At 40.5% G+C, this 13,737-nt stretch overlaps 1 protein-coding gene across 1 annotated transcript in view; it reads right to left on the minus strand.

Moving 5' to 3' along the window:
- The window catches only part of THOC1 (THO complex subunit 1), a 40,964-nt gene extending 32,042 nt beyond the window's left edge, over window positions 1–8,922 (minus strand). Inside the window, exons 1-7 of the mRNA XM_007191582.3 lie at window positions 8,825–8,922; window positions 6,860–6,933; window positions 6,706–6,766; window positions 5,396–5,462; window positions 2,629–2,747; window positions 2,117–2,165; window positions 1,604–1,699 (exon numbers count right to left, since the gene is read on the minus strand). Of these exons, the coding sequence (XP_007191644.1) occupies window positions 1,604–1,699; window positions 2,117–2,165; window positions 2,629–2,747; window positions 5,396–5,462; window positions 6,706–6,766; window positions 6,860–6,933; window positions 8,825–8,878 (520 nt within the window). The 5' untranslated portion in view covers window positions 8,879–8,922. The remainder of the gene's footprint in view (window positions 1–1,603; window positions 1,700–2,116; window positions 2,166–2,628; window positions 2,748–5,395; window positions 5,463–6,705; window positions 6,767–6,859; window positions 6,934–8,824) is intronic.
- Between the last annotated feature and the right edge of the window lie 4,815 nt (window positions 8,923–13,737).

Genomic DNA, 13,737 nt, shown 5'->3' on the forward strand with positions numbered 1-13,737 from the left:
TCTACTAGAGTTCCATAAAGAGAAAAAGAGAAAGCATACACAATATCTGAAGAAATAACAGCTTAAATTTTTACAAACTGGATGAAGGACAACCAATCCATAAATTCGAGATGCCCACAAATCTGAAGAATGATAAATTTAAAAAATCCATGCTTAGATACATCATATAAAACTGAAAAACAAACCAAAAAACCCAAACAAATAACAAACAAAAAACCCAAAGAAAAAGAAAACCTTAAGAGCAGATAGAGAGAAAAAAAAAAAAAACTAGATTATCTTCAAAGGAGTTAGACTGACATTTGCCTTATCTATAGAAGCTAGAAGGCAAAGTAATGATTATCTCCCACTAAATGAAATCCTATATCCAGTGCCAACCTACAATCTTCTATCTGTTGAAACCATTCTTCAAGAGTAAAGAAATAAAGATTTTCAAAGAAAACACAAATCTGCACTATAGTAAAGTCTAAAGGGGGAAACAGACAGAAGGTCAGAAATACAAGTGGTAAATACATTGATAAATCAAAATTAATCCTGACCACATTAAATAAGGAAAGAAAAAAACAGAGATCTAGCAGGACAAAAAGAAAGCCATATGTAAAACAACTGCTAACATATACTATAGGTCTCACCACATGCAGGCACTGTTGTAAGCGCTTCACATATTTTAATTCATTTAATCCTTACAAAAACATATAAAGTAGGTGGTATATTAGCCTGATATTAAGGAAGGGAAGACTGAAGCAAAGGGATATTAAAATCTGGCATATTTGAACAGATTGTGGTGGGCTCTAGAGAGCCTTGTGGTGGGCAATGTTCCATTTCTGGACCTGGACAGTGGTTACACAAGTGTTTGCTTCATAATTATTATACTATATTTACTTTATGCACTTTTCACATTACCATTACATTTCACAATAATAAATGATAAAAGAAATGAACAAAGTCAATGTGGCTGAACAGTAGTGATTGAAGGAAAAAATGGAAACAGAAAAATAGGCATATATTAGGAAATGAAATAAAAACATGATTCATAGCTACATATTTCAGTGTGATTCAACTGTACATTATTATTCACAAACTTTGAACTTAAAGAATCAATAACTTTAGGGACTTCCCTGGTGGTCCAGTGAGTAAGACTCTGCACTCCCAATGCAGGGGGCCCAGGTTTGATCCCTGGTTGGGGAACTAGATCCCGCATGCATGCCGCAACTGGGAGTTTGCATGCTGCAACTAAGAGTCTGCATGCTGCAACTAAGAAGTCCGCATGCTGCAACTAAAGATCCTGCATGCCATAACAAAGATCCTGTGTGCTGCAAAACTAAGACCCGGCGCAGCCAAAATAAATAAATAAATAAATATTAAAAAAAGAGAAACAAACAAACAAACAGGCTTGCAGATATAGGAAAAAAGGGAATCAATGACTTTATTTAAGGGTTACCTGTATCATACACTGAGACAGGTGTAACTACTTATAAGTAAAATAAAGTGGCAGTTTCCTATGTTATCTTTCAACTTTTTAGAACCATTTTTCTTTCTTATCATCATGGTAGATTCTAATCTGGTAAAGATTTTCCTGCAAAGCATTTTATGTACAAAAGCTTACCTGACTTCTCAGATAAAGGGAAAAGCCTGGCCAAAAAGAGCTGAATTCGTCCACAGAAGACTGTATTCTGAGATTTTGATAATCTTCGTAAGAGATCTAACAACACATGGAAACGAAGGTTACACAGGTGAGATCATTCTATGTTTATTACAACCATACCCAAATTTCTTAACCAGTTTGTCAAAAGTATTTTCCTAAAGTAGTAGTTCTCAAAATGGGGGTAGAAACTATTTTTGTCACAAAAAGGCTCTAGAAAATTAGGAATAAAACTAAACAAGTTTAGCATGGGTAAGACGAGCTTTACTAAATTTTTTTGGTTTTCATTAAGTTTATACCCAGAACAGGAATAGTTTAATTTAAAGCAAATGATCAGTTTTAATAAGTCAGACTGCTATTTAAAAATGAAGATACAATCTACATTAAAAATTTTACCACTTGTGTTTAATTCCACCACCTGTTTTCCTGGCCACATTTACTTTTTAAAAAACAATCATTTACTGTTGAATTACTTACCATTGCACATACGTAGTAAATAATTTTTCCCAGCAGAATAGAATGTATTCTGAAATTAAGACAGAAATTATTACTATTGTTCTGAAGTTGTTGCACGTCCTTCAATAAGTCGTCACAGGAAGTAAAATTTTAAAGAACACTACTATGCACTGAGAATCTACTATGCCACTTTCACTTTTTTCAAGCAAATAACATTTTTAACGAAATAAAAATATTTTCAAATATATAACAAAACACAAGTCTAAGTAACTTTTAAACATGTAAAAGTGTGTGTTTTCAAGTTAATTGTATCTACTCAAATTTTGTACTTCCATTTTTTTCTCCGTATGACTCTTACTTGGCTTTTCCAAGAGAGCAGAATATATAATTCTCATAGGGACAAACTTTTTGGCAATCAGCAATATTATAAATATAAGCAAAAAACAAAACAAACAACAACAAAAAAAACTACCCTCAGAACTCTGGATCTACAGAAAGATAATATTAGCAGAAAAAGAAACTAAGGTACTTACTGATTTCCAAGTAGCAACATTTTTTTCCACAAAAGTGAATATTGCGTCACACTGATCCAAAGGAAGGCAATCCAAAACATCTCCCAACAATACAAAAGGTGTAGATGCTGTACAAATACCTTCAAGTGGAGCACAAGCCAATTAAAAAGTTTAAAATACTGCTGAGTAAAACAGCCCATGCAAAATAATTTTGAAGAAAATATTAAAGGTATACTTTGTCAATCCTAACAAGGCTGTGAAAGACAAGAAACAGAAGCAACCTGAAGTCCCCAAACAGGATATACTTAAGTAAGTTTTGGTATGTGATGATGATAATCATTCTTGATACCACTTCTAGAGCATTTACTATATGTCAGGCACACTAAGTACTTTACATATACTAACACATGTAATCCTTATAACCCTATGAGGTAGATAACATTATCTCCAGTTTATAGAATGGGAAAACTGAGACACAGAGAAGTTAAATAACTTGCCCAAGATCACAGAGCCAGTAAGTGGTAGAGCTGGGATACGAACCCAGGCAGTCTGGCTCCACAGTCTGTTTTCTTCACCACTAAGCTATTCAAAAGAATATAATGCAGCCAATTAAAAACGATGGTTATGACGACTACAATAACTTGGAAAATGTTTATGATATAATGTCAAGTGAAAAAGGCAGGGTTCAAAACTGTATGGGTATTATGGTTATCACAATAAAATCTTTTAAAAAGACCAGAGAAACTAAAACCATATACCAAAATAAATGGTAGTTTTTTTAAAGTAGAAGAATTAGGACTAGTATGTTCCCTTCTCATATCCAAATGTTCTGTACTATTGCTAAAATTTAAGTTGTCTGTGATTTGAAAAGAACTACTTCAAAAAAGATAACAAAAAGATTTGATACGGATTTCAACTCATTAAACTTTTACAATAATACCATTGTTTCAAGGGAAAAAAGGGTAAAATAAAAAGTTGTTTATTTCTAAATTCAATCTTACTAAAGTAAAGCAATAAATTAAAGACTTTAAGGTCATCTAGGCTAGCTAAAAATACTTTTACCTCCCTGCTCATTCTTCCTTCTATTTTTACGTAATAGATACTAACACTTGTTAAGTGTTTAGGAAAAGTAGCCACTTCAGCATGGTATGTAAAAAAAAAAAAGTACTGAGTGGGTACTATTAGCCCAAAATACTGCATTAACACAGTAGTCAGAAACAGGAAGTAGTATTTCCAGCTCTACTCTGCACTGGTAAGATCATATCTGGAATGTGATGTGAGGGATACTGCCTAGAACCAGGGAGGCATAACGTAGCAAATTTCAACTCAATACAAAGGAAATCGCACCATCAGAACTATCTCACAGAAATCAAATAGTGAGCTCCATCAATGGGAGTACAGGCTGGATGACCACCTGCCAAGGACTTTACTGAGGGGAGACAGGATAGGCCAGAGACAAGATTGGACCATATGACCTCTAAAGTCCTTTAACACTTAGATTTGTGATACTTTTATGTCCTGTATATCCAAGAGATTTGAGAGACATACTCCCTGCCCTTAGCGGAAGTATAGTTTGGCAAAAGTTAACTGACATTAATAACTATAGAAAATTACTTAAATTCCACTCTCAAAGATTCTGATTCAGTAAAACAAAGCTAAAGCCTGGCAATCTCATTTGAGTGGCTTCCCTGGTGGCGCAGTGGTTAATAATCTGCCTGCCAATGCAGGGGACATGGGTTCGAGCCCTGGTCCAGGAAGATCCCACATGCCGCGGAGCAACTAAGCCCGTGCACCACAACTACTGAGCCTGCGCTCTAGAGCCCGTGAGCCACAACTACTGAAGCCTGCGTGCCTGGAGCTCAGGCTCCGCAACAAGAGAAGCCACTGCAATGAGAAGCCTGTGCACTGCAACGAAGAGTAGCCCCCGCTCTCCACAACTAGAGAAAAGCCCACGCGTAGCAACGAAGACCCAACGCAGCCAAAAATAAATGAATAAAAATAAATAAACAAAAGTCACTTGAAACTATCCCCTACTGCCACTGCCCCATTTTAATTGTCCTCTACCTAGTTTTCCTGCCAGCAGTTTCTCCCAATCCAATGGCTCTTCCATAGGTCCTCTTTAGCATGGCACACAAAGCCCTTTACAAATGGCCCTAACCTACCCCTCCTGCTTCTTTTCTTCACCATTCTCATCATCCTCTCACCATTCTGCTCCACATTTTTTTAGTCATGCTGAACTAGGTCTTTATATAGCTATATCCTTGTTTCTGCCTGACAAATTACTCATCCCTCACATAGCTCTTATGTTACAGTTTCCTTTCTAAGACCATCCTGATTCCTTCAGACTCTGAAGTTTAGAGAATCACTTCAACCATACTTCATTCCTACTTCAATTCCCACCCCCCCACACCCCCCGCCCCACTAAGACATTTAGACGTGTTTCCTCCATTAGCCACTAGGCTCCTTACAGGCAGCAAATATGTTTCATTTACCACTGAATCTCCCAAGGCCTAGCTCAGTACCAGGCACATAGTAGATGCTCAATAAATATTTACCTGATGAACAGAACAAGTGGAGAACAAAGAAAGTGCCAAAGTGTGCACTGTATACACGAGTGACAAGAAATACCTGTGAGCTAATTGCCATGGGACTTCTTGGCAAAGGGGGTAGGCAGAATTTTAAAAACGAACAAAATCAATTAGGTAGAGAGGTATGGGGAGAATAAGTTTTAAATAAACATGTCATGCCCAAGACTGCTTTAAAAAAAACAAAACAAACCCATACTTACCTTCAGTGACTCCCCCAATAGCAAGAGAAATAATAGCTAAAACGTTTTCACATGATGAATGATTTATCTACCAACAAAGGAGAAAACAACTTAATTTAGGAGCCAGACTTTAGACTAATTTGATAATAAGAACAACATATCCTCTGACATTAAATTGATTATCACTAACACTGGATAAAGATATTTCTCACAGAAGATAAGATTACTTTCTAAGATGAAAATTTTAAAAATGAACAGTAATAACCCTAACTGTAGAAGTATATCAAATAATTAAACAGCAGGTGATTCACTTAAAATCCAAGTCTTAGGAAGATCGTTACATTAGCATGATTAAGGCTGTAAGCTAATCAACTACAGATGTGCTGAGGCCATAACTCACTCAATGGCACAGGACAAAGGCAGGGTCAGGGGAATTAATTGTACTGGTGCATCAATATGTCTGAGGGAGGGTTTTAATAGAAGAGAGGTGGTGCTTAGGTTTGATAACATCATAAAATCCAGCATTTATTGAGTGTACATTAAGTGCCGTTTCACACAACCACCATGAAAAGATGGTATTTCCCCTCTTACAAATGAAATTGAGGCTCAGAAAAGCAATGTGACTTGCCCAATGCCTGACAACAGGTGACTAGGTCTGAAGCAGAGGAAAGAATGAATTTGACATAGAATTGTCCAAAAGAAAGGGACACTGTTTTATGGCCACAGGAAAAGGGTCTAGCTTCTTGAGATCTAAGCTTTGCTAAACCAAGAATAAACTACTGAAACTTTTCCTTTCATTTGGGTGCTCCACTAATGGTAAATAAATTCAGATTTTTCATGTTTAGATCAAATTTCTCTACTGAAGTTGGATAGGCTCTTGTTATTTTTGCAGGCGAACTGATAAGGTGATGCCATAGGAAAATGAGGGCATGGAATCCCAGCTCCCATGCTGAACATCCTTGGACTAGACCTTTTATGCCACTACAAGATGTGTTACTGTTTATACAGCAAAGTGAGAGGGCTCACCTTCAAATTCTAGTTTTTGCTCAGGAAGACCTCTTATCAACTTTTCTTATACATATTCACTTGCAGAGGGCTCTACTCATTTATTAAACCAAACCCTTAAACAAGTCAAGCTGTGCTATTAAAACCCTTAATCCTTACACAACTCCTATACTAACTATGACCAAGTTAGGTTTCACAAAGTACCAAGTTCACTCTAGAAAAAATAGTCATGTTTAAATATCTATTCTAAGAATAAAAGCAAATTTAAAAATAATATGGATTTGCCAGCAAAATTCTAACGATAAATAAAGGAAAAACATACTTACAATTTCTTCTCCTAGAACACCTCTAAAAGCTTGGTCAAGGGTACATTTTTTTTCATTTTCACTATTAAAAACAAAAAACACCTGTATTTTTAAGGCAGCTCAGGGTAAGTATAAAGATTTCAGCGAGCCTATTTCATGGATATCAACGCCTTACCTTCCAGGTAACTGGCTGAAGGTATTCAACAAGGGCTTGATATTTTTGTTGTTCAGGGCCTCTCTGGTAGATTTCTAGAAAAATAAAAATAGCAAATAAGTGGAAAGATTTTTGCTTATTATTTACTGAAAAGCATATCACTCATCAATAGTATGTCTAACTAAAAAATGTTTATACCTGGGAAAAATTACCTATGAATCATTCTATCAGTAATTCTTATTCAAATGCCACTTACTGATATAGACTCATCACTTTAAGCCTTGCAAGAGCTCCCCAGCTAGACTTTCTCATTCCAGGTTTTTCCCTCCTTTCTCTTTAAATATCCCATTCATGAGTATCCTGCTTTTAAAAAAATAATCTCTAAGTGGCTCCTTATTTCGTAGCTTCCTCTAAACGTCCTTGATAATGTTATCCCACTCAAGCTATGCAACCTCATTTCCCAGTACCCCCTAACACATACTCTCTATAGGGTCTAGCCATTTTCCCATCATTTTCTATCAAGCTCACTCTAGTGTATTCATTCCCATTATTCCTCCCACATGCTCACGCAAATTCTATCCATTCTTCAAGACCCATCAAAAGTCCTACCTCGGAAAAAAAAAAAAGTCCTACCTCGTCTAGGTAGCTTGCACAGCACAGTCCCTGACACCAAGTAAACACTGATTGTCTTAAAGTAGTAAACCTGCTGGTTGTCTTAAAGTAGTCATAATTGAAAGACAAAAATACTGCCAAGTCATTCATTCTGTGAAAATTCACATACACTTGGAAAATCAATGTTACCTCACAGGAGTTACATTTTTACTGGAAAAGTCCATTCCTGACTCTGCCTGTGAATAGGCTGTGTAATCTTGGGCATACCCCCTTACCTCTGTGCTTCATTTTCCTCATGAGTTAAATATGAGGGTTGTTGTAGATCCTTACTACCAACAGCAGCAGTGGCATCACCTGAGAACTTGTTAGAAATGCAGAATCTCAGGCCCCATTCCAGACCTACTGAACCAGAATCTACATTTAACAAGATCTCCAGGAGATCCCACCCCATGCTCAAGCTTGAGAAGAACTGGGCTAGATGAGCTCCCATTAAATGGTCCCCTCCAGGACTAATATAACCTTGGATATTCCTAACAGTTACTCCTGGCAGAATTTCAGAGCACTAGGGACAAATACAGTCAAACAATTTAGTGATGGGCAACATAAAAAGAATACTGGGTCTGAATTCAGAGAAAACAGTGAAGTAAATCATTTAACTTTTGGAGTTGGGGGAGGCTGTCTCAGTTTCTATCTCATCTACCAGGGATAATAAAACAGCCTCCTTACAGTGTTATTCTAAGAGTTAAACAAGCTAACATGAAAACGCTCTGTAAAGTGTCTCCCAAATGCTTAAACTACTGTTCCCCAATGTGTAAGAATAAAACGACAGCTGACAACCCTTCCCAAGCTGACCTGTTTGTCCTGTCCCACTTAGGACCTTACTCATCGATCTCTTAGGAATGAGATACAGAGGGTTAAAGGGTGGTGAATAAGCGGCCAGAACAACCACCTGGCAGCTTAGGAGGCGGGGCGGGAGCCGGTTCTCTGGGCTGAAGTCGGTCCCGCCCACCCCCTTCAGCAGCCCCCTTCCAGTTCTGGAGACACCTGCCCAGCTGAGAGAGCACTGCCGAGGAGCTGGACCCGAACAGAGGTAGTCTGCGGGTGACCCCCTCCACGCAGGGCGCAGACACGCCCAGAACGCGGGGTCCTGGGACCCGCCGGAGGGAAGGTGGAGGCGGACCGCAGAGAACGCGCGGAAGAGACAGGTAATGCGCCTTTGCCACTTCCCAGCCCACGACGAGGCCGGGAGCCCGTCGCCGCGGCGTACACGCCTCTGTCCCCGCTTTACCCCAGAGCAAAATTCGAGTAATTTCAGGGAGAGGAGGGCAAAAACTAGCGCTGAGCCAGGGCCGCACCCACCCGCCTTCCGCTCACCGTGAACCGCGTCCGCGCTTCGGGCAAACTGAAGAGCGGCGGCGTAGGAGACATCTTCTCGGCCGCGCGTGCCCGCCACCGCGCCGCGGCGCCCGCCGATGACGTCAGGGCGGGAGCGAAGAGATTGCCGGCTCTGTGCGCGGCTAGAGCGGCCTGTGAGCGCAGGGGCGGGCCCGGTGCGGGGGGGTGGGAGCTTCTGTGGTGACCGAGGACGGGCGGGCGCTGGGAGCCGGAGTCAGCTGCTCAATGCCCGATCCGGGTTCGTGGGTAACCCTTGGGGTGACGGTAGATGTGTGGTCTTGTCCTGTAAGCGCTGCGGGTTGCAGGCCGGGACGCGCACTTTGGCGGTGGTTTTCCTGGTTTGGGAAAGCCTGGTGAAAGGCGGCTGGTTACGGCTCAAGGGGCCGCGAGGGAAGGTAACCGCCGCCAGAGAATCCAATCCAAGGCAGGTGGGTTATCCGGGAACGCTCCAGGCTGGGGAAGTGTCGGCAGTGGCCGTGCACCGCCGGACCAAAGTCCTTTTCGAGGAGTGGTCCCAGCTCCGGATTTGCGTTTCTGCCCTACAGTTCATGGGCCCTCTAGCTCAGGAGCAGCCTCCTCTTGTGAGGAATAGAAATAATGCTTATATCCTTGGGCTGTGGAGGAGCGTCAATGAAATCATGAATGCGCGTGTGGCTTGTATAGCAATGCAAGTATTATTATGAATGTTTGGGGATTAGTTAACTTTGCCGGCACATAGAGGGCTATACTGAAAGAGGAAGATCTTGGAGGAATGCAGTACTCGGCGCTGATTGGATAGCGGGTGGCGCCGGGCCAAGGGTTGGAGGCACCAGTTGCAAAACCTTGTCTTCTCAGCAGTTTCCTCCCTTGGCCAATGAGAGAGGCTTGGCCAACGAGAAGCCAAGTGGCAGTAACTTTTCAGTTGGAATTATGCTGTGGGCGAAGAAGCACCGACCCAAACACTTCCTACCACCTCTTATTCACCTCCACGTGTACCTAAATGAAGAAAGCTAGGCGCGCTTTACCTTGTTCCCTTCGTTGATATCCAGCGAGAATACAGGACACTAACAAAAAGACAGCTTTGCATAGTCTTGTCCCTAAGTGGGAATTGTGAACAGTGCTGGCTACCTGGAGCGTTGCAGGATTTTTAGAATCAACAGAATCATTCAGGTTTGATTGTGCAACGTAAATTTCCAAATTACCAAAATAAACAGGTTTTAACTGATTTAATAGGTAGCTGATGTATTAGGATTATTATTATACTATAGATGATTATTAACTGTGTGGAGCACAACTAAGACTCAAGAGGTAAATAAAATTATTTTTTACAAAATCCAAACAGAAGAAGAGCTTGAGTTTATTGACTCATCCGTCAAAGCCTAGTGACTTAGAATTGTGTTTATTCACACATTTGCTGGGCACTTTGTACACAGTGGACAGTATTTGTTGAATGAGTAATAAATGTATGGACACATGATTGAATGAACAAAATAATATAGCTTAATTGCTGTTTTGAGGAGCTCAGGTCGACATAAATGAAACAACTGCAGTGTACAGTTTTGATCACGAGTAATTTGCATTATAGCTGCTGTAAGAGATCAAAGGAGAGAGGGACCATACGAGGTGGTCAAGGAGCCTTTGTGGGAAAGAGAGAATACGAGCTGGACCCTGAAGGATTCCAATAGACAGGTCAGAGTGTGAAGAGGTGAATAGGAAAGACATTCCAAAGGGTGAGGAAGGTGTGAGCAGAGGTGTGGAAAGAAGAAAGCACAGTGAAAGGTAGCTGTTGACTTTGACTTAAACTTTGGAGTAGAAAAACCGGGTTGGAACCAGGTTGTATTCATGTTTCAGGCCAAAGAATGTTACTGGTTTAAAAATGGCATTTGCAGTTCCTCCCAAGTTATAGGCAGCAGTATATTTTGTGGGAAGGAGAGAAATGAGCTGTTGTTGCTAATGAGTGAACAAACGCCAGATAAACAGTAGGAAAAAAAAGCAGCAAACATCAGGGGATAATGGGGAGTTACTGTTTAATGTGTACAGATTTCAGATTGGGACGATGAAAAAGTTCAGGAGATGGATATGGGTGGCATTTGCACAGCACTGTAAGTGTACTTAATGACACTGAATTGTACACTTAAAAATGGTTAAAACGCTAAATTTTATTTATACTTTACCACAAGTTAAGAAAAAATCTATGTAAAAACGCAGTCTGATGCTAGATAAAAAGGGCAAAAACGTCACAGCCATCAGTATGATCTTGAGATCTCAAGGTGAAGTGATATTCAATAAGGCAAGGAAGTAGGTGATGCATTTTAAAAAGTTGTCCATCAAAACTCACTACCATAGAAATGTGTTAGCATTTAGATCATGTTAATAAATGCCTTATAATTCCCAAAGCACTTAACGTGTAGTAAGACATTTGATCCTTTAAATGATATTTTGAGATGAGTAACACAATGATTATGCTCATTTTACACATGAAGCAAACTCAAAGAGATAGGGTTCTTGATAGAGGTAACCGGCAACATGAGATTACCCATGGGTTTTGATTTCGATTTTTTAGCTCTACACTGTCATACTGTCATAAGTAATAGTCAAGCTTTATTGAGTACCTCCTATGAGCCAGACACTTTTCTTGTATTATTCCTACTCCTTACAGCAACATTGTACATAGTTATGCACATCAGTGAGGAGACAGGCTCATCTGTCCTAGGTCACATGGCTAGAGAAAGCTAGGTTTGGGATTTGAACCCCTAGCTGTAATCCCAAAGCCTATATTTTTCTCGAGTCTTAACTCATGAATCTTTACGAAGCCATGGGCCTAGTTAATGGCTCATAAACTATTTCCTTATAATTAGATAAGGGTGAGGATCATATTGTCATTCATAACATAAGTTTTTTTTTTTATTATTATTATTATTATTTTGACAGTGTTGGGTCTTCGTTTCTGTGCGAGGGCTTTCTCTAGTTGTGGCAAGCGGGGGCCACTCTTCATCGCGGTGCGCGGGCCTTTCACTATCGCGGCCTCTCTTGTTGCGGAGCACAGGCTCCAGACGCGCAGGCTCAGTAATTGTGGCTCACGGGCCTAGTTGCTCCGCGGCATGTGGGATCCTCCCAGACCAGGGCTCAAACCCATGTCCCCTGCATCGGCAGGCAGACTCTCAACCACTGCGCCACCAGGGAAGCCCCATAACATAAGTTTTTAAAGAAGGGTGTAATAATAGCATTCCAAGGGCAGGCATCCAATAACATGTAAATTCCTCACTTACGTTTATTGAGCACCTCTTCTTCCTTCTATGCTAGTGAGGTAAGATGGACCAGGGAATGCCTCTCTGTTAGGAAACACCTCCATGGGAAATTCTAGAATGGATGGTTTGGATGGATTCTAAGCATTCACATCTTTATTCCTCTTCTTTTCCTTGGTATGTCTCATTTGGATTCAAGTTATCATTGGTCTGGTGAGATCTAGAAGAAAAGGACCAGGGAGGCAGCTTAGTCTGCTTTCGTTCTGGTCTTTATCCTCTAGCCCAGGCCAAGGAAACTTTGTTGCATGCTCACAGGTCAACCACGTTAGCATGTTGGATTGCAGCCTTTGCCGGTTTGGGTTCTGGGCCCTAGCCCTCTTTCCCTTCCTCTCCCTAGGTAATTTAAGTGGATTGAAAGAATTATATTGACAGGGAACTGATGTTTGAGAGGCAAAATTGAGCAAAAAGAATGAGACTCCTGCATTGGGAGAGGAATATCGCTGAGAAGAAGAATGGAAGAGGTTTGGCACTTTGTGTATATTTTGGGAGTTAGATTTTTGTGGAAAAAGAGAAAATGCATGAAAACTGTGTGGGTGCTGTCTTTTTTATAGGGTGGTGGCAATTTTCAAGCATTTTATATTGTAAATATTGTGCTATTCATTCAATATGTATTTATTGAGTGCCTACTATTTGCTAGGCACAAGAACAATATTATTGGATTATATATGCAGTATTATTATTTTATTTTATTGTAGGTACTGTATATATCATTATCTAGTATACGCTGTGAAATCCTGTTTGGTGAGCTTGATTGGACCACATAGATGAACATAATTTAAGGTTAGAAATTGAATAGTGGGTGATTCTTAACCCTGGTGAGCCCAGCTTCCCTGAAAGGTTAGGCAGAGATTTTGACTGAAATTGACCCATCACTTGGCTTATTTCCCTTTCCTATCCTGTTTCTCTCCCTTACTGGTTTCTCCTGAGAGCACCTTAATCATTTATTCACAAATTCTCCCCTCGAGGTTTGCTTCTGCAAGTCCTGATTGTGTTAGCTAGGGTCTACCAAGAAGCAGATGCCAACATTTGATTAGATGTGCAAGAGGTTTATTAGGGAGGGAGCAGGAGCGGGAGCAGGCAGTGAGAGCTTGCAGACCTCAGTGCAGGGCTGACACCTATGGAAAGAGAGAGGGAAGGCAGAAGTGAAGTGGAGCTCCAAGAAAGGTTTGACTTTGCCAGTGGGGAGATGTCAGGCCAAACTTCTTGTAGGAAGGGTCTGGCAGTTTGCCAGAATGGACCTGCCCTGGTTACCTCTGCCATGCTCAGTCATTGCCCTAGAGCCACCCTCAGAAAGCCTGGCCTCGGTGCAGGTGTGGTGGACCCAGCAGGCTGCCGTGGGGCTGTCAGTCAATTATGTTTCCCACAGGAAATGGTCTGAGGGGAGCCTTTTCATGGCCACCACACTCTCCTAAGTTTTTGTTATAATATCTTCTTCATTCGTTTATTCTCAACTAATACATATATTAGTTGTGTGTCTGTGTGTGTGTGTATATATATATATGTATATATGGATGAACCTGGCACTTTGAACAGAACAGAAGAGTTAACTGTCCTAATGGAGTTTTTATTCTATGGGAGAAAAGATTTTTTAAAAAGTAAAGAGAGGGC

This window comes from Balaenoptera acutorostrata, chromosome 13 (assembly GCF_949987535.1).
Source record: "Balaenoptera acutorostrata chromosome 13, mBalAcu1.1, whole genome shotgun sequence".
NCBI lineage: Eukaryota > Metazoa > Chordata > Mammalia > Artiodactyla > Balaenopteridae > Balaenoptera > Balaenoptera acutorostrata.